The sequence below is a fragment of the Protopterus annectens genome, chromosome 6.part0 (assembly GCF_019279795.1).
Source record: "Protopterus annectens isolate FY-2018-M chromosome 6.part0, PAN1.0, whole genome shotgun sequence".
NCBI lineage: Eukaryota > Metazoa > Chordata > Ceratodontiformes > Protopteridae > Protopterus > Protopterus annectens.
Window position 1 is genome coordinate 1,600,782,250 of NC_056737.1, and position 26,871 is coordinate 1,600,809,120.

The 26,871-nt window shown below is 40.9% G+C and overlaps 1 protein-coding gene across 1 annotated transcript in view; it reads left to right on the top strand.

The window, feature by feature from the left end:
• TRAF3IP1 (TRAF3 interacting protein 1) overlaps positions 1–26,871 on the top strand; it is a 2,107,097-nt gene that overhangs the window by 1,262,751 nt on the left and 817,475 nt on the right. Inside the window, exon 9 of the mRNA XM_044075051.1 lies at positions 17,048–17,138. Within this exon, the coding sequence (XP_043930986.1) occupies positions 17,048–17,138 (91 nt within the window). The remainder of the gene's footprint in view (positions 1–17,047; positions 17,139–26,871) is intronic.

The following is a 26,871-nucleotide window of genomic DNA, read 5'->3' on the forward strand; positions in this document are numbered from 1 at the left end:
CCTTTTCGGACATCCTAGAAATGCTTAAGCAAAGGGGGAACTGGAATGTCCTAGCCCCTACCGAGGATGAATCTGTATTCCTGGATGCGTTCGGTTCCCGACCTTCCACCTCCTTGGTTTCTCCGCCCTTCGATCCACTAATGTCATTGGTGGCTCGAAGGGCTTGGTCAGCCCCGGATACAGTGGAACCAACCCCGTGGAGACCCAGCAAGTTTATCACTGCACCCCCTGATAAACAGTTCCTTACTAAGGGTGTTCCCATAGATGCCATGGTGGTAGCAGCAGCCACTAAAAAGGAGTTAGCAGAAACTTCTTCCTCTGTCCATCCTCCTAACAAGGAGTCTAGGACCATGGATAGATACGGGAGGCAAATGTTTGCTTCAGCGAGCTTTTCCATGAGGTCACTGAATTACTTATGCCATTTTACCAGGCTTCAGAGGGATCTCCTGAAAGAGCTCGGAGATACCCTCCAGGATCCATCAGCTGAAGGGGCTCAAGCTAAAGTGGCTTCTCAGCTGGTGACCCTTAATTCTGTAGTCAACTCCTCCATGAGGCTCATTTCCTATGCAGCCGATGGTGCGAGTAGAGCCACAGGATCAGGCGTGGCCCTCAGAAGACATGCTTGGATGCAGCTGTGTAACTTTGCGGAACCATTTAGAGCGTCGTTCACCAACACTCCCTTTGACGGTTCCTTTCTTTTTGGACCACAGGTGAAAGACACACTGACTAGGTGTGAACAGGAAGGCAAGAATCTCTCTGCCATGGGAGTCCATTTTTCCACTCCTTCCAGACCATACCCCGAGGGTCAGAAGAGTGGTAAAATGTGGTTTCGGAAATCCCAGGGAGCCTGACACAAGTAGGGATTTTTCCTCCAGGGGCAGAGGAGGAAACAACAAAAACAGACGCCACCCTTGGGGCAGAGGGAGTCCGTAGAACCAGGGCAGCAGAGAATCCTTCTCTGACAAGCCCTTCCAGCATCCCTGAAGGGTTGCCTGGCTGCCCGCCTCTGGAGGCAGTCGGGGGAAGACTTTCACTGTACCCAAAAGCCTGGTAAAACCTAACGCGAGACAAATGGGTACACTCAGTCATATCCGTAGGCTACATAATTCCCTTCTTTCACCCCCCCCTTACCGTCAAGCAAATCCTTTCCAGATGTTCCACCAAATCTGAGGACCCAAGCAGTCATAGAAGTTTCAAGACTGCTAGAAAAAAGAGTCATCCAAGAAGTCCCAGCAGGCCAACATGGATCCGGAACTTACTCATGGTTCTTTTTGGTACTAAAAAAGACAGGGGACTGGAGACCAATATTGGATCTCAGCAGATTAAACAAGTCTGTTCAAAGAATGGGATTTTGGATGGTCACACTACAGTCCATTCTACCCTTCTTGGGTCAGGACAATTGGATGTGCTCAATAGATCTCCAGAATGCGTGCTACCACATCAAAATGGACAAGCGCTCCAGGAGGTTCCTTCACTTCTAGCTGTTCAAAGCTCTGCCCTTTGGTCTCACCACAGCCCCCAGGGTGTTTACCAAATGCATGGCAGTAGTCACGGCTCACCTGAGGTGTTGAGGATTCCAGGTTTTTCCATATCTAGACGACTGGCTCCTTACTGCTACTACCAGGCATCAACTTCTTCAAGCCAGGGACTATACAATTACAATTTGTGCCCAGCTAGGCATTACTATAAATTTTGAAAGATCTACCTTGTTGCCCTGTCAATCTATTACCAATATAGGAGCAGATTTAGATACAAGAAGTATGTCTGCAAGACTACCGCCAGACAGGGTGGCCACAATTCGGCAGCAAGTCCATGTCCTCATGCAATGCAAAAGGGTACAAGTCAGGTCGGTCCTTCAACCTCTGGGCTCTATGGCAGCAGCAATTCTTCGGCCCGGTTTCACATGAGAATTCTTCAGTAGCTTCTTTTCACACACTGGTCCTTTCAACAGCTCCCCATGTCTGATCATGATTACAGAAACATGCAAAAGGCACCTTTCCTGGTGGATGGTCTCCCCACTAGTGTTTCAGGGCAGACCATTCATCCAGCCCCCTCCAGTTGCCACAGTGACCATGGATGCCTCACTGATAGGGGGGGGGGGCATTATCAGGGCAGGACAGTACAAGGCACTTAGCAGCCTCACAAGTACCATCTGCACATAAATGTCTTGGAGATGAGAGCCGTGCTTCTAGCGTTGCAAGCCCTTCAGGACTCTCTCCCTTCCGGGACCATTGCAGTTCAAACGTACAACATGTCAGTGGTGTGGTACATCAACAAGCAGGGCAGAATCAGGTCCTATCCCCTATGTCGAGAAGCACTCAGACTCTGGCAGTGGGCGATTTCCTCCCAATGATTTCTGATTGCGCCACACATCCCTGGGAAGTCCAACGTCTTAGCGGACAGGCTCAGCAGAGCTATTTTCATGCCTCATGAATGGTCTCTGAATCAGGTCTGATCTGATCTTCCGCAAATGGGGACAGCCTTGTTGCAATCTGTTTGCCACCCCTTTCAACAGCAATGCAGCAACTACTTCTCCCTTTTACCGCTTCCTGGTCACCCTCCCAGAGACGCTCTAGTCCACGATTGGCCTCAGGGACTTCTTTATGCCTTCCTGCCGTTCCCTCTTATACCCAAACTTATACAGAAAACTATTCCGTTGGGTTGCAAAATGATCCTCATTGCCCCCTACTGGCCTCGACAGATATGGTTTCTATTCCAGCACTGTTCCCTCCTTGAGCAGCCCTGGATTCTGGATCCTATTCCAGACCTCCTGACTCATCAGTCAGGAGAGCTGCATCGATCCCTCCAAACACTCCAGCTCACAGCTTGGTTGATCCAATTCCAACCCTAGCCAGGCTTTCCAGAATTTCCCCGGCCATACGTAAGATCATTGTCTCCTCTCACAAATCTGCTACTAGGAAGACTTATGCTAGCAAATGGAAATGTTTCTCTTGTTGGGCAAAGGCTAGGAACACAGATCCCTTTTCAGCCCCAGTTCACGAAATCTTGGAGTTCCTAACAGAGCTGTTTCATTCTGGGTCCGCTTCTGCCACAATAGGGTTCAACTAACAGCCATCTCTAACTTTCATGTTGGGTTTTCTACTCTAAACATTATGTCTCATAAGCTGTGTAAAGCCTTCCTCAGAGGGACTACTCTCCTTAGGCCCCCAGTGAGAGATCCCCCTCCTCCTTGGGACCTTAATTTGGTACTAACCTCCTTGATTATGCCCCCTTTTGAACCGGCAGCATCCTGCTCCATTAAGTTTCTATCTTGGAAAACTCTCTTTCTAGTAGCTATTACCTCAGCCAGACATGTCTCGGAACTTCAGGCACTAAGTGTTCGTCCTCCGTACTTAGTTTTTCATAAGGACAGGGTTGCTCTGAGAACTAATCCCTCCTTCCTTCCGAAAGTCTGCTCAGAAAATAATCTAAATAAATCTATAGACCTCCCTGTGTTTTTCCCTAGCCACACCAACAAGGCAGAATACAAATTACACCTTTTGGATGTTCATAGACAATTGCGTTTTTACCTGCATAGAACAAAGGATATAAGAACGTCGGACCAACTTTTCCTTTCCTATGCTAGGGGCAAACAGGGTCTTCCAGTTTCTAAAGTCACCCTGTCAAGGTGGTTGCTCACATTATTACTTTCATCTATCAAATAAGAAACAAAGAGTTGTTTACCTGACCGAAAGGTCATTCTACTAGGGCTTTGGCCACCTCTGTAGCCTTCCAATCTAGGTTGCCCATGGACTTTATCTGTGCCACTGCCATGTGGGCAAATCCTCATATCTTTATTTCTCATTACAAGTTAGACATGGTCTCCAGGAGTAGAGCTAACTTTGGTTCCACTGTTCTGAAGAGTCTTTTCCAATGAGCCACCCAGGATCGTAGGTGCTAGGGACGCTGTCCCAACAAGCAAGAAACGAAGGCGAGATAGACAACTTAACATAAAGAAGTTATGTACCTACCATAACGTTCCATGTTCGTTGTCTTCATTTCGCCTTTTTTCGTGCATCCCCCCCCATCCATCCCCCTGTCCTATTGGACCGAGAGGAGTTCAGGTTTCACTGGCTGAGTGTTCTCTGGTTTATTCCCTCTACTGACTTAGAAGTTATGACAAGTAGTTTAACCTTCTGCTTAGAGGGGTTTCATTCTATAGTTATGGCTGGGATTAGCTATTTCAAACGAGATCTGGGTAGCTAGCGCTAGGCATCATGGGATAAGGAGTAGCCTCGAGCCAGTAAACAACTCTCGAGCTATAGAAGATGGCCGAGTCAGAGCCGAGGATCGGCTCCGATCCCAACAAGTAAGAAAGAAGGTGAGATGAAGACAACTAACATGGAACGTTATGGTAGGTACATAACTTCTTTTTCGCTTCTGGCTGGAAGACCCATATTGGCCTCAACAAGTATGGTTCCCCTTTCTTCAGCCTCACTTACTATACTGTCTGTGGATTCTGGATCCAATTCCAGATCTGATTTCTCACCCTTGGGGTTGAGCCACCCAAACTTAACCAGTCTCAAGCTGACAGCTTGGTTTCTCCACTTCAACTGATCCACAGGCAGCACAACCTTTCTGCTCCAGTACGTGACATTATTCTGGCCTCTCACAAACCATCCACCAGGAAACTTTACCTTGACAAATGGAAGAGATTTCCAATTCGGTCTAAGCACAGGGAACTAGACCTGTATTCAGCCCCAGTTATGCAGTGCTAGATTACTTGTCAAATTTCTTTGAAGATGGGGCTGCAGCCTCAACTATACATTCCACCTGGCTGCTATCTCAGATTTTCATAATGGTTTTGGGAATTCCTCTTTGATTTCACATCATCTATGTAAAATCTTTCCAAAAGGAATCTCTCATATTAGACCTCCAATCAAACAGCCGAAAGAACCATGGACTCTCACACTAGTACTACAGTCTTTGACCCAACCTCCCTTTGAACCTGCGGCAACTTGTGACATCAAGTTTTTATCCTGGAAATCTCTTTTTCTGGTGGCCATCACATCAGCTAGGTGTATTTTTGAGCTCCACGCTCTAGGCATAAAATGTCCCTATTTAATTTTCCACAAGGACAGAGTATCACTCCGGACAAATCCTTCTTTTCTCCCTAAAGTAATTTCTGATCTTTCTGTTAACCAGACTATTGATCTACCAGTTTTTTTTCCCCTAATTTTTCAAATAAAGGAGAATACTGTCTGCATTCGTATGCACAGACAGTTGAGATTCTATCTAGACAAGACAAAAACAATGCACAAATCAGACCAGTTTTTTTTGGTCCAAAAATAGGAAAGTCAGTTTCTAAGGTGACCTTATTTAAATGGCTCATAGACTGTATACTCTTCATTTATCACCATGAAAATAAAGCTATACCACAGAATATTAAAGCTCACTCCACCAGATCAATGACGACTTCTGTGGCGTTCCACTTGAGCTTCTAAAGATGATATCTTTGCAGCAGCAATATGGGCTACTCCTCATACCTTTATAACTCATTACAAATTGGATTTGGTCTCCAGGGAAGAGCATCTTCTGGCTCGATGGTGCTCAGGAATATTCTTCCATAAGGGCTGCCCAAGTGACACAAGGTAGGTGGAGACTGTGTCCTGTCAGTGATGAATGAATGAAGATTAACAACATCAGATAAAGAAATTATGTCTTACCATAATGTTCCATCTATGTTGTTGATCTTCATTCATTCATCATGTTCCACCCTACTACCCCTCTCCTAAGGCTCCTGGGGGATATACTTTGGGTCCAAGTCTTGAATTAGGGCACTTGCTCAGAAACAGCCTCTGCTTTACTAATAATGGCAAACTCGATCTGAGGTAACAGGGAGAAGGGCATTATGGGTAAAAGCTTAGCTCGAGAGTTTTTGGCTGGCACAAGCTTGGTATAAGACCGGCTCGGTTCCGAGGACGGAACCGATGACTTGTCAGTGATGAATGAAGATCAACAAGACAGATGGAACGTTATGGTAAGATATAACTTCTTTTTTTTATTAACCAGTTGAGAGGATTTTTACATACTTCTAATTTATCATATTTAATAAACTTATAAGAATTTAGTATAATCTGTTCCTGAATAATTTACCATTGACTAATATAAGTTGAGTCTAACCACAGTATAATATATTTAAAATTTGCAGCAATGGAATAAGCTTTAATTTATGCTTTGTAGTCTGTATATAAATTTTTTTTAATATTCCAGTCAATTATTCCGGAAATGGAGATGCTTCTAAACTTTTAAACAAGTAGTCCCAATCTACAGAATCAAAAGCTCTCTCAATATCTAAGCTGTTCATTCCTTTTGCTAAATCTAAGATTATTATCCTTTTATTATTGCCATATGTTGATCTGTTGACTATGAATCCTGTATGATCTTTATTAATTTATCTATTGTATCTCTTAATCTTGTAGTGAAGGTGGAAGCAAATATTTTATCATCTATATTTAATAATGAAGATTATTATCCTTTTATTATTGCCATATGTTGATCTGTTGACTATAAATCCTGTATGATCTTTATTAATTTATCTATTGTATCCTCTTAATCTTGTAGTGAAGGTGGAAGCAAATATTTTATCATCTATATTTAATAATGAAATAAGTCTATAAGAGGAAACTAACTTGTTACCCTTTCCTTGTTTAAGTATACGTGCAATTACAGAAAATTTCCACAAGGGAAGAATTATTTGTCACTCTGAATTATCCTGAAAACTTCACTCAGTATTTCTAAAATATTTAATAGAAGCAGACTATACAATTCCATACTTAAACTGTCTTTCCCTGGAGTTTTGCAATTTTTCCTTTTTTAAAGCCTCTTAACTTTTAATAGGGTAAGAGGCTTATTTGACAGAGAAAATTGCTGAGCATTTAAGTTTATTAGCAACATTTTTCTTTAAACACTTATCAGTTTTGCGATCATAAGGATTATTATTTTTATCTATAATAAGATCTTTGTGGAATTTTTAAAAATATAAAGAATTTCCTGTATGACTGAAGTAAACTTATTAGTGTGAGGATTTGGGATATTATTGATTTGTGCCTTTGTGCTTAACATCTTAATTCTGTCAGCTAATCTGTGAAGATTTTGGGGGTCCTTATTTACTACTGAATTATTTTTCATCTATGTTTCAGCCAGACAACAATGTTCATAGGTAGATACTAGGCTATCTGCCGTAGGGCAATTATAAGCCTAGCCAGAGTGTATTTGGCTTCCGCCTCCCTATTAGATTAGCCTACTGTGCCTCTTTAAAGTAGGTCACAGAAGGTACCCTTTTAAGATTAGTTTACTGTGCCACTGTCTAGCAGGGACACAGAAGAGATCCCAGGGGTGAATTTGCGATCTCCCATCCACACGTCCAGATTTCGCTTGAAGAGGGTCAGCGAGGGGCTATGTCTAATATGAATTGAGATTCTATTCCAGAGTGAGGGGAGCCTCTGGGAAATGAATCTGTCCCTCCAGCATGTCCTATTTATTTTTATGCTGAGGTTTAGGTCCCTGGATCGTGTAGCTCTAAGGGACTTGGATTTTTTGAGGTGGAGCATGTCCATTAATTCTGGGTTTGACATGGTTTTGTACGTCAGGCATAGATTGCCTCTGAGTAGGCAGTAAGCAACTGAGTAGAGCTGGAGTTTCTTTAGTCGAGCTGCATAGGACATCTGTTTGTAGCCCATGATCCTCTTGGTGAGGTACTTTTGGGGTCTTTCCAGTTGCTGCAGGTGTCGGGTAAGGTACATCCCAAAAGGGGCATTATATTCAATTATGGGCCTGATGAGTGACGGTAGAGGGGCACAATGACCTCTCTTGATCTAGATGTGAACCCTTTCGTGATAAGGTGGGCTATAAAGAAGGTCTTTCTAACCACTTTGGCAACGTGATTATCAAAGGAGAGATTACTATCTACGTTGGTCCCCAAATCTATAATTACTTCTTCCGTACTTAATGGATTACCACCTATGTGGTAATTTGTGGGCACCTTGTTTTTCCCAAAGGGGATGACTATGCACTTTTTAGCATTTAGCTTGAGGCCGTGGCTCTGGCACCAAGCATCCGTCTCTTTGAGACCCTTTTGGAGGATGCTTGTGTCAGCTGGAGATTCGATTATGGCCCCCAGTTTGCAGTCATCTGCGAACTTTGTCAGCCATAATCTCCCCGTGCTAGTCTGAACCTCAGAGGAGTATATACCAAACAAGAGAAGTCCCAGAACTGAGCCCTGTGGGACACCACTTGTAACTGGTTTGAATTCGGACATGGCACCTGCGATTCTGACCATGTGGGTTCTATCTCTGAGCCAGTTTGCAACCCATCTTGTGATATAGGGGTTGATATTTAAGCTGGTAAGCTTATTTATGATGCCCGAGTGGGGTATTGTGTCGAAGGCTTTTGTGAGGTCCAGGTAGGCTGTGTGGACTACCTTGCCCTCATCTATGGCTTTGGTAACTGTTTCAAAGAAATCAACTAGGTTTAAGAGGCAAGATCTGCCCTTAACAAAGCCGAATTGGGTAGGGTCCAGTGTCTGGAGGCTCCCAATGTCTTTGTTTATGAGTTCCATGATAATACACTCCATAGCTTTACAGACTAGACTAGTCAGGCTTATGGGGCAATAGTTTCCGGGGTCCGTTGTGGCACCACCTTTGTGTAGTTGGACCACTGTAGCTGTACGCCATTCTTTGGGTACATATCCTGTAGTAAGGCTAAGTTTGAACAGTGACTTAATGTGAGGGTTCAGTTCTTCTTGGAGCTCGTGTAAGACACAGCCTGGAACACCGTCTGGTCCCATAGATGCTGTGTTTTTTGCTTTGGAGAGGGCAGCTTTCACCTGTGCATCTGTGATGTCAGGGAGGTTCCATTCAGTTGGGATAGGCATTTGCTCCTTTGGGGGGAAGGGGGGGGGAGAAGTTTGCGCTGAATCTGTCTGCCAGGATGTTGGCTATGTCTGTAGGTTTGGTATATTTTGTACTGTTATGCAACAATTCAGAGCATATCTGGGAGTTTCCACCCATGTTCCTGACACAACTAAAGAAGGCCTTGTGATTATCTTTAGTGTCTAGGGCAATTTTTCTTTCGAAACTGGGCTTTGATGATTTTATGAGAGAACAAAGTTACTTGCTAATACTGATCAGAGATGCCTTCCCTTTTTGGGATTTTGCTCTATCATGTAGTAGCTTCTTCCTTCTGTTGTGTAGCTCATTTATGGCCGGGGTCCACCAAACTGGTCTCTTGTTTTTGGAGGAGTGAGTCTTGGTTTTATTTGGGATAGCACGATCCATGCATTCCTGCAGGTGTTCATAGAATGCATTTGTAAAGGATTCTGCAGATTGGGCTGTATTATCCTCTGGCCCAGGGGCTTTGAAGGATTCCATCTCAGTCTTGAGAAGTGCAAAGTTGGCTTTTGAGAAATTCTTTACAGTGATTTCCTTGGCTGGGGGTGGGGACAGGATATGGATGTCCAGGGAAATTTGTTTATGGTCTGATCTTACCAATGAGGGGGTTACCTCTGGTGTGGAACATAGAGTCCCCATGTTGGTGATGACCAGGTCCAATATGTTGTTCCCTCTTGTGGGAGTGGTGACCAGTTGTTCCATTGTGGAGTTTATAAATTCAAGGAACCGGTGGGCGAGGGTGTTTGGGCTTGAGTAGTTTTCCCAGTCAATGTTTGGGTAGTTGAAGTCACCCAATAACATAGTGTTTGGAGAGACCTTCATATTCTCCAGTGTTCTCAGGAATGCCAAGTGGGGTTCCTGTTATAGAGAGGGTGTTCTGTAGCAGGCTACAAACTGAAAGGCAGTTTTGCCCGCTGTTAGTTGCACATGGATGGTTTCCGATGCTTCGTGCAGTGCCACCAACCTGGAGGTGTAGGTATCTTTGATGAATACAGATACTCCCCTTCCTTTTGTGCTTCGGTCTGAGTTTTGGGGCCGAAACACATGGTATGAGTTATACCCTGGCAGTGCTGGGGTGCTCTCAGGAGCCATGAACCAGGTTTCTGTTACTGCACAGACATAGATTTTCTCCATGCTGAGGAGAGCCTCCAGTGCGTGCATCATGAGGTTTAGACTTCTGGCATGGAGTAGCATTACTTTTAGTTTTTTTATCCTTGGGTTGTCTATGGAGGTGGGTTTGTCCTTTGAGCCTTGCCTAAAAAAGGCACTATGGGGGTTGCAAGAGCCTTGGCCAGTATACAAAAGCCTAAGGGTGACAGGTGCAAGCCATCACTAGCGAAGCAACGTGACTTGTCGAGCATATCATCCCAGGCTGACAGACACTGGATCCCCTTTGAATGACACCAATACTTTAGCCAATTGTTGAAACTGATCATTTTGTCTTTACACTGTGGCATCATTCTTGGTGAGGGCAATATGCTACTCAGGGTCAGGGTCATACCAGTCTGGGCTACATGGTCAGAGAGCTCCTCTATGTCTCTTTTCATGTAGTCCTGGGAAGTACATCTCAGGTCATTCACACCAGCATGGACAATGATGGAGTCATACTTGTACTTGCTTTGGAGTGACCTGAGTGCTTGCGTTATGTGGTGGATCCTGGCACACGACAGGCAGCTTACAGTGACCTTCTCCTTGTTCAGTCTGGTGAGTGGGACGTCAGTGTGCCGGACAATAGAGTCCCCTATAACAAGTGTATTTGGTGTGTAGTTTGGCCTTAAGGGCTGTGACTGTGAGGCACACTGATTTTGTGAGATATGTGATTTGTGGGTATTGTTGAGGGGTGGCTGTTGCTTGGATATCTGCTTAGGAGGTCTTTGCTGTTTAGGCATATTTTTATTTAGAGCCTCCGAGTATGTATTTGTGTGTTTATGTGTTGGGTATGCAGATGCAATAGGTCTGTATGAGACTGGATTTGTGGTGCGGGTGGTTACCTTTTCCTCCTGACTAACTGTGCCAGTCTTGGGTTGAGAGAGCTCTGCCTCCAGTTTGGCTGTGTAACTGCATCTCTCACATGTATTAGAGTTTGTTGGAGGGAGGAGAGGGTTGTCTCTGTACATAAGGCAATTGTAGCATTGCCTCAAAATTCCCAGATTCACCAGCTGGACTGTAGAGTAACCTTGAAACTTACCCTTGGACATACCAGATTAGTATAGGGAACTGTTTTTTTACTGATCAGATTAGGGAAGGGAACTGATTTTTCACTTGATCAGGAAGGACCAATCGGGAGCCTAAATCTTATGAGAAGTCAAGGAGGGTGTAGTGCTTTAGTTAGTGTTTCCTTATAAGAGCTGAGAGAATAGAGTGATTACTTTGAGAGTTTGAACAGTTCTAAGGGAAAAGGTGAAGAGCAGACTTTGTGGAGCCTGGAATAATTTAAACCTGTTTAGGCGGCGCTGCCCGACGCTGCTCAGTGTGCAAAGCCGCGCAAAAAGAGAGTTGTAGGGTTTTATGAGAGAGTGATCAAGGAGTTTAGAACTGACCCAAAATGGCCAATAAAACTGCAGCTTCTAGGTAGTAACCACTCCTCCAGTGACAGGCAGGCTGTTCAGTGTTTACCACTCCCACTGGTGAACACAGAGACTTCCCTTTAGCCTAAGCAAGCACTGGCCTTCCAGATACTTCCAAACAGTTCAGAACAGCAAATCTGTAACTGAACTTTGTTAACTTTCAGAAAGTGGGAAAAAAGCAAGATTTTTTTTTTCTTTTTGTTGTAGTTTAAAAGTATCAGAGATACACAAGCAGCAAAATAATCACAACAGTGCAATAAATTACCCCACACTTGAGTGCTAGACCAAAATCAGGTAAAATGCAGTTTTTGGAGAAAAAATGATTTTAAATTAAGTGCAACACAGGAAATGCAGTAAACAGGCTCTAGATGTGTTCCAAGTACTGTTACTGTTACAGATATAAACTTTAGCAAGCCGGAAAATGCCAAAAAGTAGACGGCAAAGCAGTAAAACTTAGCAAAAAATCAGAAGAAAATACTTAAAATCACAAAAGTGGCTCATTTTCTTCTCTCAGCATTTTCTCCCCTTGGTAGATGCTTCAGCAACAACTAGCAAGCCTGAAAAGACGCCAAAACCACGTGGCAGTCGGGTTTTAAGAGAGAGAGATCAAGGAGTTTAGAACTGACCCAAAATGGCCAATAAAACTACAGCTTCTAGGTAGTAACCACTCCTCCAGGGACAGGCAAGGCTGTTCAGTGTTTACCACTCCCACTGGTGAACACAGAGACTTCCCTTTAGCCCAAGCAAGCACTGGCCTTCTAGAAACTTCCAAACAGTTCAGAACAGCAAATCTGTAACTGAACTTTCTTAACTTTCAGAAAGTGGGAAAAAAAGCAAGATTTTTTTTTCTTTTTGTTGTAGTTTAAAGGTAGCAGAGATACACAAGCAGCAAAATAATTACAACAGTGCAATAAATGACCCCACACTTGAGTGCTATGCCAAAATCAGGTAAAATGCAGTTTTTAGAGAAAATGCAGTAAACAGGCGCTAGATGTGTTCCAAGTACTGTTACTGTTACAGATATAACTTTAGCAAGCTGGAAAATGCCAAAAAGTAAGCGGCAAAGCAGTAAAACTTAGCAAAAAATCAGAAGAAAATACTTAAAATCACAAAAGTGGCTCCTTTTCTTCTCTCAGCATTTTCTCCCCTTGGTAGGTGCTTCAGCAACAACTAGCAAGCCTGAAAAGATGCCAAAACCACGTGGCAGTCAGGTTTTAAGAGAGAGAGATCAAGGAGTTTAGAACTGACCCAAAATGGCCAATAAAACTACAGCTTCTAGGTAGTAACCACTCCTCCAGGGACAGGCAGGCTGTTCACTGTTTACCACTCCCACTGGTGAACACAGAGACTTCCCTTTAGCCCAAGCAAGCACTGGCCTTCTAGAAACTTCCAAACAGTTCAGAACAGCAAATTTGTAACTGAACTTTCTTAACTTTCAGAAAGTGGGAAAAAAGCAAGATGTTTTTGTTTGTTTTTTCTTTTTGTTGTAGTTTAAAGGTAGCAGAGATACACAAGCAGCAAAATAATCACAACAGTGCAATAAATGACCCCACACTTGAGTGCTAGGCCAAAATCAGGTAAAATGCAGTTTTTAAAGGAAAAAAATGATTTTAAATTAAGTGCAACACAGGAAATGCAGTAAACAGGCTCTAGATGTGTTCCAAGTACTGTTACTGTTACAGATATAAACTTTAGCAAGCCGGAAAATGCCAAAAAGTAGGCGGCAAAGCAGTAAAACGTAGCAAAAAATCAGAAGAAAATACTTAAAATCACAAAAGTGGCTCCTTTTCTTCTCTCAGCATTTTCTCCCCTTGGTAGGTGCTTCAGCAACAACTAGCAAGCCTGAAAAGATGCCAAAATCACGCGACAGTCAGGTTTTAAGAGAGAGATATCAAGGAGTTTAGAATTGACCCAAAATGGCCAATAAAACTACAGCTTCTAGGTAGTAACCACTCCTCCAGGGACAGGCAGGCTGTTCAGTGTTTACCACTCCCACTGGTGAACACAGAGACTTCCCTTTAGCCCAAGCAAGCACTGGCCTTCTAGAAACTTCCAAACACTTCAGAACAGCAAATCTGTAACTGAACTTTCTTAACTTTCAGAAAGTGGGAAAAAAGCAAGATTTTTTTTTTGTTTTTTTTCTTTTTGTTGTAGTTTAAAGGTAGCAGAGATACACAAAATAATCACAACAGTGCAATAAATGACCCCACACTTGAGTGTTAGGCCAAAATCAGGTAAAATGCAGTTTTTAGAGAAAAAAAAATTTTAAATTAAGTGCAACACAGGAAATGTGGTAAACAGGCTCTAGATGTGTTCCAAGTACTGTTACTGTTACAGATATAAACTTTAGCAAGCTGGAAAATGCCAAAAAGTAGGCGTCAAAGCAGTAAAACTTAGCAAAAAATCAGAAGAAAATACTGTTCCATGAAATATTAATGCATTTCATGCTTCTTTTTTATGTGTTCACTTAGGTGGCATAGTGGTGCCACATTTTATTTATTTATGTATTTATTTATTTATTTGCTTACTTATTTATTCTATTTATTAATTTGGAGCAATTAGTTCTTTTTCATGTTAGCTTGGAGATGGTTCTGGTTAGATAGAGAAACTTTACTAAAACGTTTCTTACCTGTTGGCTGGAAGAAACAAGGTCTATGGAGGGAGAGAACACTGTCAGTTTCAAGATTGGAACAATCGGGGGGCTTGCTGTGATTTTAAGTTCGTATCTAAAGGAGGGATAGTAATATTTATATATCAGTTTAAAGTTAAAGATTACAAGCAGTAATGTGGCCCATGGTGTTAATGGATGCCACTTGGTCTTTTGAAAGGATGTGCAGAGGTATTTGTAATATGGAAAACCTAAGGCAGATCATACTTCAACCAAAGAATTAATATGTAAGTGACTGGGACCTTTCTTGTTTTTGCAAGATGAGGTGATTGGTAATGGCATGGGATGGTTTAAGCTGGGAATTAATTTACCAATTATTATTATTATTATCTTCTTGTGGGATTTAAAAGAGAGGGCAGGATCCATGGTAAGACCTAGGAATTTATACTTTATGACTTGACCTGATTGTATATTTTTAAGATTGGTAATGTTTAAAGCAAAACTACTTGTTAATTCTATGTTGTGCCAAATAGCATCATGGTCATTGTGTAGGTATTACATTTAGTTTATTAACGAAGAGCCATTGGCAAGTATTACTAAAATCTGTTTGGCATTAATTTTAATGTACCCTATAGAGGGTCCTGCACTGTGTAATATTACATCATTTGCACAGAGTTTGATAATAAATGGTCTCATGGCAGGGGCTATGTCATATACTCCAGTAAAGAAGGCTCCCGCAACTGTGTTTCAATTCTCAGATGGGAACTTACTTTATTTGGGCTAAGTAGCTGGATAAGGTCCAAATAAATAATAAGATGTCGAAGGCTGAGTATACTCACTTTAATCATAAAAAACAACAATAAAAGTAGGTTAGCACTTTCGTGGTTTCCCCACTTCTTCAGACCTTAATCATCAAGGTCTGAAGAAGTGGGAAACCACGAAAGCGCTAACCTATTTTTTATTATTTTTATGATTAAAGTGAGTATACTCTCAGCCTTCGACGTCTTATTATTTATTTGGACTCTATATTTTGGGCTTTTCTGGTTCCACCACATTTTATTTTCATTTAAGTAGCTGGATAATCAGTGGAAAGTGTTGTTGCTTAAACCTTGTACTGTAAGATTGCTTAGATGGATTTGATGGCCACCCTTTCAGTAACATATATACTGCTAGCATTATTAGAACACACTACTGGATTCTCCAGTTGCTGTACCTTCTATGTTGACCCAGCATGTCATCTTTGTATTTGCATGCATTTATTCTAGGCACTCCACTTTCTTTCCATATCCTAAAGGTGTAGCAGAACTGGTTAATCTTCATGTTCTGTATGGGTGTGCATGCTGTGTTCTGTAATAGACTGGCATCTTAACAGGGATTAGTTTCTGTGTCTTGTGCATGTTATGTACTGGGATAGACTTCAGCTCCCCTATAACACTGAACTGGATAAAGATGGTGTTATAAAGTAAATGAATGAATGAATACTATTCACACCCCAAAATGACCCTCATCCCAGTGTTCTCTTCTTACTTGTCAACTTAAATACACAAATAATGCACTCTCACTCATCAAGACCTTAGTACTGGGCTGTGGTGTTGTCACTTGTAACATTCCAAGCATTGTTTATTGACTAGCCATACAGTGGTCCAAATAAATAATTGGTAATAGTCTCCAAAGAAAAAACTTGAAAAAGTATTACCACAGAGTTCCAATAAGTGCTCCAACACCACTGTAATATGCTGTCACTAGTTCCGTTGTAAAGCCAAACAACTACTTGCAGAAAAAGCTCCAATATCCACTGTAAAATATTATCGCTAATTCCGAAGTAAAGCCAAACAATTGTTTGCAGAAAAATCTTCAAATATGCGTCCTAAGCAACACGTCAGCCACAAATGTTAAAATAACTGGTTTATTGACGATAACACTCAAGAAATGCTAAACAGACTACTGCATATTTGTACCTAATATAAAACAAGCAGAACGCTTGAAGCGTAATACAATAAAATGCGATAAAGACGTTAACTGTTAAATACTGCGGACTTTGAACTGGTTAAGCACTTTCACCCATAGCATATGGGCTTCTTCAGAACACCATCAAATTAAACTATCCGCCTTGGCTGACATGTTGCTTCCCTAATGGAACTAGTGACATCATATTACAGTGGTGTTGGAGCACTTATTGGAACTCCGTGGTAATGCTGTTTTCAAATAAATAACTGGCCATAGTCTGAATAATTGCATTTGTTCTTGTGTAGCTCTTTGCTTGTGCCTTTTATAGCAGTATACAACTTAAGTAACCTGCTGTACATGGGTTTGGACTTGCTTCTGTTTTGTGTAACTGCCCAAATTTTATTTTATTATCTTCTCGTGACCTGAAGTTTTTTTTAGCATACATAAGCTATAAGAGATGGATTATAGAACAAGGCCATTGCCTTTTCATTACTGAATTTTGGTATGGGATGACCATCTTTTAGACATTCAAGCTAATTGGAGATATTGGACATAACGTGAACATCAGTGATATAGCACATCATGTAGAATTTTAGAAAAATGAGTTTTATCTGAAGATAGCTTTGACATTTAAATGCAGTTTAATGACAAGCCATATTGCTCTACTTTTTTGCAGTTTGAATACAAGTACCTCATCAAAGCATATATATGTATACATATATATATATATATATATATATATATATATATATATATATATATATATATATATATATCATTTGACCCTAGTGGGGCTGCTCCTAAATCCACTATTACTAGGATGAAATGAACACAAAGTTTTGTTTGTTTTATACCAAATGTATATATGAATAAAAATGTCTTGTCATTAAAGACATGAACAGCGCTAGGGATTTTTATAGTCAGATTAAAGTATTATAAACATTTCTGGATTTTATTCCACATTGTTGAAGTATATATACTGGAAGTTGTTTTAAGCATGCAGTTCTCATGTTAATGTACTTCTTTATTGACAGATACTGAAGTTGGGCAGGAAGTCAGTGAGAAACCATTGGAGTTGGAGAATGGAGATATATCAGATGAACTTCACCCATATGTCACACAAAGGTCTGCATTTCTGGTCTCACATTGTGGAGAGAGTGACGTTCAAGCTTAAAAAAAATAAATAAAAATGTTATTTTGTTGCAATTAATGATCTTACTCTGAGGAGGCCTTTTCTGTGCACTGTTGCATGACTTTTCAAAACAAAGCCCACACTTCCAGTTGGGACAAAAGGCACAAAAACTTTGGTCCAGCAGCATAAATATGTTTGAGTTAGACACCATGTGTGCAGTTTTTACCGAGTCACTTCTCAGAGAAGTTTTTATTTATTTATTTACATAAAAAAGTGCCTATTTTAATGCCTTAAGTGTCTCTGCCTCCTAAACACTGTTACTGTTGTCAGTCTGAACTGTTAGGTAAGTGTTCTGATTGCCAGCTCTTCAGACCAGAGCATCTAGCAGGTTCAGAGGTGCAAAATCTTAAGGCCTACCTTGTTTCACAGTATTTGGTTATGATTAAATCTAAATATCATAAAGATTATCCAAAAAGTCCTATAAAAAGACACCAAGTATAAGGCAAAGAAGCATAAAGTAAAAAAATAAATAAATAAAACTTGTAGAGTAAGCCTAAAATATCTGTATCTGGCTGTTTTATGCCTTATGTGGCAGTGGTGATTCTGCTCTGTCCTTGAGCAAGATATCCTGTAGCTGAGATGATTTTTTTCCCCACAGTATGTAGTCTTGGAATGAGGCCAGCTTATTCATTGCCAGCATTCCTTCTTCATATCTGTTGCCCCTGAACACAGTTTTAATTACAGAGAAACAGGAACCTGAATTTGCAGGATTACAAACCACACTTGAATCCAGGCCTACAGGAGTCTTCTCTTTCCGCTTTCTTTTCAGACAGTGCTTGTTTGATGGTAATGGTTGAGGTCTCCCATTTCCTGCCCTACACACACTCAAGCTTTCAGCATTCTTCATGCCTGTGCTGTCTTTGGCAGTTTGTTCAGCTTGTGGTGACATTGCTAAATGAGTGCAGTAGAGTACTGTCCAACAGTTAGCTCAGACACTGCATGTTCCAAAATAGTACCCACATTGGTAGCACCAGAATGTCCATTATTGTGGTGTACTTCCACACCATGTCACACATTCACCCATTGTCAGCCCCCGTGTTATCATGCAGTAGTTTTCTCTAAATCCACACCTGTTTTCCCTCAGAGGGGTACATAACAGGTAATAAGGTAGACTTTCAAGTGGTACTATCATCCTTGGTGCTCCTCTAAGAAGTGCCTTAACAGTTACTTTGGGAAGGCTGATGTAGACTCTTGGGTCATCATTCCAAAAAGTCTGCCATCAGGAATGTGACTTCTAGACCTGTAAACACCTGGACTATGATCCTTCTTCAACAAATAAAACAGAGTATCCTTTTTGCCTGTCCTAATGTGATTAATCTCATTGAGAAGTACATGGAGGTGGAAGTCTATCCTTTTTTGCTTTCTCAAAATTGATCAGAGAGACCCTGAATATTTATTTTTTCTTCTTCTTGATGTAATGTATAATGTAATTGACAAGTATAGCACCTTTGTCACCACAGTGTTATTCTTCCCATTTTGTCCATTTTTAAAATTGTTACGACAGGTGTCATTAGAGTGGTTGCCCACAGAGAAGTTTCTGCACATTGTCTCCATGATTAGTTATCATGTGACACAAAGCATTTTGATGCTAAGGATGCAATAAGTGGAGCTGCTGTATGTGGTGTTTAGCTCTGCCAGGCAGTGTAGTTGCATCTACAGTCTTTCTATAAGGAGTTGAGGCACAATATTTTTTATGCAAATTTTAGGGTTAGGTTCTCTTTGTAGGATGTGTTTATGAAAATACTTGAAGAAATCTGAGACACTGGAGTAGCCAAATTAAAGCTTTGAGCACCTTGCACTGTATGCCTGCTTAAGCACAGAAACTTGCTAGTATAAGAAGAACTTATGGGTGCCAAAATTCAGAACTTTCTTACAAAGTCAGTCATTTAATCAACATAGAGGCTTCAGTATCAGAAGTTGGCTTTCATCTACTGTTTTTGGGCAGATAAGTACCCCTCTGTGGCCTTTTATTTATTTATTTAATTTATAACAACTTTTAGCATTAATCTATCGGAAAATAAAAAAATGTGCATGGAAGGCAGATAGCTTATAAGGAAGACCACACAGCCTGTGTTTTCTGTTTTGGGAAATACATGTTGTCAGGTCTTGTGATATATGCTTATCCTTTACAATTTTATCCTTTACAACTAAAATAGACAGAAGTAGGTTCATTTCAATTCCCTAAAACTTCTTGAGAATTGATGTCTTAAAATGTTGGCCCTAATGATTTTGTCTTCTGACTCTTCCTGTGTGAATTCCCTGTCAATTAAAGAAAAAGAGGAAAATATCCAAAGAGGCTTTTGAAGAGATTCCTTGTCTTCCCCTTTCCAGTTTGCTGTAACAGAAGTTTTTGAGCTTTTTTGCAGCCCTTGAACTGGCAGTCTGATTTTATTGATCACTTTTGCTTGATTTCATAGAAGCCCAGGAACAGTGCATCTCCAGTCAGACTGGATTTCAGGCATCCCTAGCTGAGAAGGGAGAACCTCATTTTATTCTGAGAAAGAGGGAGGAATTCACCAAGTGCTGGTAAGGGAGGTAGTCACTAGGTCATGATGGAGGAACAGGCATCTGATTCTTCCCCTAAAGCTGTCAGACTAAAGATCCCTAAGAAAAATGCCCACCCCCCCCCATACACACACTAAGTCAGGACTACCAGGAAGACTTGTACAACTTTGTCCAGGGGCCTTTTTAAAGTAATACAGTCTTTCTAGTCCTATAATCCAGTGTCTGCTTAAGCCAAAAAAAAAATGCCTCTTTCTTCCTCTGAGGAGGAGGTAATCTTTGAATCTGTTCACATCTTTCTTTGCATATTCTTTGTGAATCTGAATCTGAGGACACCCTGTCTACTCCATTTCTAAGATGCAAGAGTTCTTTAAGAGGGAAGGAAGTGAAGTTTCTGAGCCTCAAAAAACATACCACAAGTTGCTTTGCTTGGCTTTCCCCAAAGCCCTTAGCTATCTCCCCAGTTCTGGGAGCTTTGCTGGATGCTTTTAATGCTTCAGCTTCTTCCCCAGATTCATAACCCCATGAACCAAGAAAATGAGACAGACAGACATAAAGTTGCAGACTCTTATACATTTCTTTTTAGGAACACTATCTCTCACCTGGCTGTTATTTCTCTACACAGGGGTAGTAGTTCAAAACCATTTTCTTCATCTAACAATGTCCTTAATTAAAAAGACAGCAGGGCCTTTGACAATTATGGGAAGAAGGTTTATCCCTCTTCCACTTTAGCTTTCAAAGCAAATAACTGCCACACACATGTCATTTATTTTTGGTGACATGCAGTAATCTGTTGCTAGTCTACCTACTTCAGATATCAAAACCAGCTTATTAAATATAGTCAGTTCTTCCTCCAAGGTTACCAAGCACTCAATAAAATGTGAGTATGATGCAGTTGATACTGTATCCAGAGCTGCACTTTCAGGGATAGCAATGTCTAGCAATGCCTGGGTCAGACTGCAAAATGTTCCTGAAGATGTTAAAACCCAGGATTTTAAATGCTTATCCAGAGAAAGATTTACTTTTGGGAAATTCCTCAGCTGAGTTACTTAAGAAGTTAAAGTAGTGATGAAAATCAATGTAGGCTGTCAAACAGCTCTTTCTGTCACCTGTTCCTAGGTAACAAATGCATTATTCCTCTAGTTCAGGACTTTCTTTTACAAACTATTCAAACCTGATTGGCAATCCTCAGAACAAACCACCTCATTAGAAATCCTCAAACATCATTTCCAGAAAAAATATCAGGGAGAGTCAAAAAAAGAAAGGGAATGGTATACAGCGATCCTCTCTCCATAAGAAAAGTGCCTGACTACCTTCGGACCTCACTCCCCTTCCCCACACCAGTTACCCTCCCAAGCTTGTAGACAGTCTTTCCTACAGTTTACATCTCTGGAAAAAGATAACATCAGATGTTTTGGTACTGAAAGTAATTCAACACAGTTACAAACTTCAGTGAAAATCTTACACATCATTCAAGGATTCCTCTATCCCTGAAGAATCAAGCTCACATTCCCATAAATTCTGCCAGATATGTTGTCCTAAAGAGTAATATAGCCTGTTCCTCTTTTTAAACATGGAAAATCCTATCAAATATGTTGTCCTAAGGAGTAATAGAGCATGTTCTTCCTTTCCAACAGGGAAAAGGCTTTTATTCAAGGATCTTTCTCACCCAAGAAAGAAGGCATCTGGAGTGGAATTTATTTTGACTTTTCAGTTCAAAGTGCCTTTCTCCTAGTCCCAAAGTTCAAACCGTTAACCATACAGACTCTTTTTCCTCTTCTTTCCCTAAAGCTTTCCTAGCCAGTCTGGAATTCTGCCTATCTATATATTCCTGTTCACAAAGATCATAGATGTTATCTAAGCTTCTTTGCTTTGTAATTATACTTTCAATTTACGTTTGCCCTTTGATCTCTGTACCTCTTCAATGGTATTCACAAAATGTTTGGCTTCAGTCATTGCCTTCTATATACTTTTAGGAATTCACATCTATCCCTACCTGGACGAGTGCCTTATTCAGGATAGTACCACCCAAGACACTTTGGTATTCCTTCAGTTCTCTGTGAATCTATTCTGCAGTCTAAGTTTTAGGTGAAATCTGTAAAAGTCTCTTCTGGTCCTTTGTCATAGGTTAGTATTTCTAGCATGCCTTCTAGACACCTCCCTGATGATAGCTACCACCCTCCACATAAAGTTTCCTTCTATCATCAGTAGTTCCTAAACTTAGCTCAACAGAGCAGTTACACAGCAAGACAGATCATCAGAATTCTAGATTATATTACCTCATCCATCCTTATGATTGCTTTAGCCAGACTCCACATGAAGAAAATTCATTGAATTCTGAAATCCATCTCAGCCCATCACCAACATCCTTTACCCTTCCCTATTCCAGTACTCCAATTCATCAGAATGGAACTGTTCTGGTGGGCCAGCCAAGTTCAACAGAATCCACCCCCCCCCCATTCTTATTCAGTCAATCACAAAGGATAACTCATATTTTCATGGAGGGCAGTTTCTGAAGGTGTCAATGTGCATGGCATGTGACAGCTATATTTCAAGAACAAACACAGAAATCTAAAAGAGTGTTAGCTCTGATAAAGGCTATTAAAAGCACTGAATCAACTGTGGACATCTGAAACACTGTTGGTAATAAAAGTTGACTCCACAGTAATGTGGTACATGAACAAGAAAGACCAAGATCCTACTCCTTGTGTAGGCTAGCTGTGGTGGACTAGAGCTGGTAACTCAACACACTCTCTCCCTGCAGGTAATTTACATTCTGTCAGAGAAGAACGTAGTAGCATACCTGCTGAGCAGTTATAGTGTAGACCTGCACAAGTGGTTAGTACAACTAGAGGTCTTCCAGGAGATTGCCCACTTGGGGAGAACTCCCCAAGTAGATCTCTTTACTTCCTGCCATAACAGGCAATTAATAACAGTTCTGAGCCAGCTCACCTTACAAAAAGGCCTGGAAAACAGATGCCTTTTGTTTCTCATAGACTGAAATATTCCTTTATGCCCCCTTTTCCTCTGATAACCAGAGTCTTACTAAAGATAAAGACTAATTCTCCAAACATAATTCTGGTAACCCCCTTTTGACCCAAACAGTATTTGTTTTCCCTTCTCATGCTCCTGGCCAGGAGTAATTACCAAAGAGTTCTTCACAGAGTAGACACACTTACAGGGTAAAGGATATGTTTATCATTTGATCACTGCTGCAGTAGCCTTATCTATATGGGTCATATCTTATAGATTCATAGGTATTTACTAGGCTAACGACCACAGGGGTATTTTTAAGCCTAGCCATGCATCCTGGATCTCTGACAAGTTCTGCTACCTTTGATAAGTGTAAGCAGAGGCTTGGGAGGTGAAACATTTACAACCAGGGCCATGGGAGACTAACCATTTACAGGTTGACTGTGTCCATTAGAAACATAGGTGCCAAACCAGGGATGAATTTCCTATTCCCCATCCAGTTGTCCAAGTTGCACTTGAATTTGGTTAGGGAAGAACTCTGCTTCACATGGATGGGGAGCCTGTTCCAGAGAAGGGGTAGTCTTTGGGATACATACCTGTATATCCACAGGTCCTATTTATATCACAGACAAGGTTTAATTCTTTAGAATGGGGAATTCTGCTGCTGTTTGTTTTGTGGGTATGCAGGAGGCCCATCAGAGTGGAGTCTGACAATGCCTTGTATGCCAGACATAGATCTCTCCTCAACAGTCTGTAGGAGACAGAATACAGTGATAGGGCCTTGAGGTGGTCTGCAGAGGACATGTTACTTATACCCTGCATTCTTTTAGTGAGGAATCTCTGTGGGCATGCCAATTTTTTGGATATGCCTATTTAGGTACATGCCAAAAGGAGCATTGTACTCAATGACAGGTCTGATGAATGCTGAATACAGTGGAACAATGACTTCCTTGAACCTAGATTCCATACCTTTGTTTATAAGTTGTACAACATAGAATGATTTTCTCACTACTGTAAACACATGATGGTCAAAGGCTAAGGATATAACAGCTGGCCAGCTTCCAAATCTTCAAGGACACCTTCTACACACCCAAACCACTAGTCAGCATGAGCTAAGTTGAAGAAAAACAGTGGTTTGGATGCCAAGTCCGTCAAAGCTTTCCTGCCACCCAAAAGCACTCCTCTTCCCGGCTTTTAAGGATTGGCAGTCAGCTAATGCTTTCCATTGCTGGGCAGATAAGTTCTCTTTGGGGGAAAAACTTCCACTTTTTAATTTTATGACTGAAATGAACTTTTTCTGTAAAACTGATTTATTTTATGTTGGGAAAGAGTGCTTTCAGAGACTGTCACATGATTTAATAACTTAAACAGGAGCTTTACTTTTTACTTTTGGGGAAATGTTGTTAAAAAAGTAATTTAAAACTACTATTTTCTTTTGTTAAAAAATGTGTTATTTTACATTGCTAAATATTTACAGTGCTTTGCACTAGATGTTTTGGTGGAAAAAGTATCTTTTTAATACCTACTTACTTACAGACTACTGCAGCCAGGATTTCTTGGGAATCAGGCATCTTTTTCAGCGTAACCACAAAACAATGTACATGTTCCTCGGTTCTTCCTTGTTCTAGCTACAAAAAGAAGAAAATAAATAAATAAATAGCCTTTGCTACCATAGGAGGCTACTTAAGTGCCTCTGTTGCAAAAGGATGCCTTTGCTGTTGCCATTTCTAGATCCTCAGACCATTCATGTTTTTCCTTAACTCCCTCTGGTGTAGTTCCTACAGCAGCCATTGACTAGGGGTTAGACATGTCCTTTCCAGCTGCTGGATAACCAATGTTGTTGGCTCTGGGAGAGTAAGCAGGGTATACCTTTCTGCCAAACCAGATTGGAAAGGTCTCTCTCAAGTTATCAAAATATCAGTTCAGCGAGTGTAATTTTCTGTACAATTACATCAAACATGCAGTTCGTTGAACTGTTCATACTGAGAGTGCTGTACAGTGAGGATCGTGGAATTTGCCCTTTCCTCACTGTAAATGCCATTCATTAAAGTGATGGATCAATGTACTGATAGAGACACAATTGGAATACCTGACCCCAGAGAGGTTTTGTCAGGCAAAAGTGGGTCTGCTTCTTCAGAATTTCTGTCAAAAAGAAGCAAAAAGTGAGACATATGTCTTCTTCTGTTTCAATTACTTTGGTCAGGAGTGTTTTATAGGGCTTCAGTATGGGTTTAGTATGGGCTTCTGATTTTTTCAGTGCTGCTGTTTCTGGAAAGAGAAAATGTTTTCTTCATTTTCTGAAGAGGTTCAACATTTTGAACCACAAAATGATTATATAGGGATAAGTTTTGTTTTTTCTTCTTGGGTTTCTGATTCAGATTCCAAGAACAGTGCATCTTCTGTCAGTTCCTCTGAATGATTCTCTTTTTCTGAAACTAGTTCAAGAATTAATCAGTTGTTTAAATGGCAATATAATGACATTCTACTGCCTCTGATGAAGTATTATAAATTATTGCAACTGGAATTTCCTGAACTTGTCTGTTAAACCTGTTCTTTCAGCACTTTGAAGGATGTATTTGCTACAGCCTATAACTTGCCTGACAGCTATCCTGCTGCACCTAAGAAAGCGAGATTCTAAGTTCCTCATTCTTAAGTTTTTATGTACTAATCCCAAATCTGACATGGCAGATCCTATTTATTCTGTCCGATCCTTCTAATGTGTGGGTCCTTGAGTCTGTTGTTGGATCTGAGTCAGCAGCATTAGCATTCCAGCCTCGACCGCCTTTTTGTTACTTAAATTGTTTGCCGCCATAGCAAAAGGATATGGATCTCAACCATCAGCTATGTGCTTCTGCTCATTATTATTATCCACTCTATCTTTTCATATCCATAACTCCAATATCTAGCTACCTTTTCTTGGTATACATATATATTTATTTCAATATTAGACTAGATTTCTTTAGGATATAGTTGAAATTCACGTTTTTGTTAGCCTCTTCCCCCCACACACTTTCTTCACTTTCTTTATTAAGACTTGACAGAGTGATAATTGGATAGTTTGTAGTTTGTTTATATAGTAAGATAAACATCTATAGCTAATTCTGTTTAACTGTTATATAAGCAGTGTTTAGTGAAGTATTGTGTGTTCTCATTGAAAGATTTACTTTTTCAGTGTGCTTAGAGCTTGCAGATGGCTAAGGATAAGCAAAGCAGTTTCAAAAAGTGTTTGCTTTGTGGACACAAGATTCCAACCCCCCCCCCCCCCACCAGGCACACATGACCTTTGTGTGGTGTGTTTCAGGGTGTCACATTTATCTGTGGAGTATGATATTGGCTGTGGACCTAGAGCCCTAGCAGAGAGGAGAAATACATTTATAGTGAAAGGACTGTTGCCAACAGATCCATACATGACAAATTCTAAAGTCTCTTGAGAAAAGTTCATTCCATAAGGAGTCAGAGTTAAAGAAGAGGCCATTTGAATCTGTGGGTCTGTTCTGGGCACTGAAAACTCCAGGGTTTGACATATCCATGGCATGGACTCCTACCTACACTCCTCCTCAGTATCCAGAAGCTTTGGATCAAATTTTGGTGCAGGGTTCTCCCAAGAAACAGGAATGTTTGAAAAAGAAAACCAATTCCTCCAGCCCTGACCTTCAGTGCTCTCTTAAATTCTTCAGGTCTTAGAAAACCACCTCAGAAGCAGACTTGGACCATCTAATGTGGAACTTTCTTAAGACACAGAATGAGATGGGTGTCATTTCTAATTCATTTGACTCTGAATGTTGTCTGATTTACCCAGAAGTCCCCAATTAGTTATTTCTCTCAGTACAGTTTTCATATCTGATGGTGTTGGAAATAGCTTTCCACCCAGGACATGTGGCCATAGTGCAGAGACTTCTCTTGGCATCAGCACTAGGGGTTATGGATCTGATGCATTCAGCTCCAATTTTGTTGGAGGTAATGCAGTCTCAGAGCCTTGGACTCGAGCTCAGGGTTTCTGCAGCATTTTCAGAGCAGTAGCATACAAATCTGTTGGTGGTTTTGGAGACTGCGCCTTTTGAGTCTTTGATTCTGATCCTCTTGTTGAGGCCCTCCACCTTCTTGATGTCTCACAAGTATATACAAAAAAAGAAAGAGTTGCGAATTATGTTGAGAAATGCAGAGTGTGAAAAGCTGTGCTACAGGAGACAC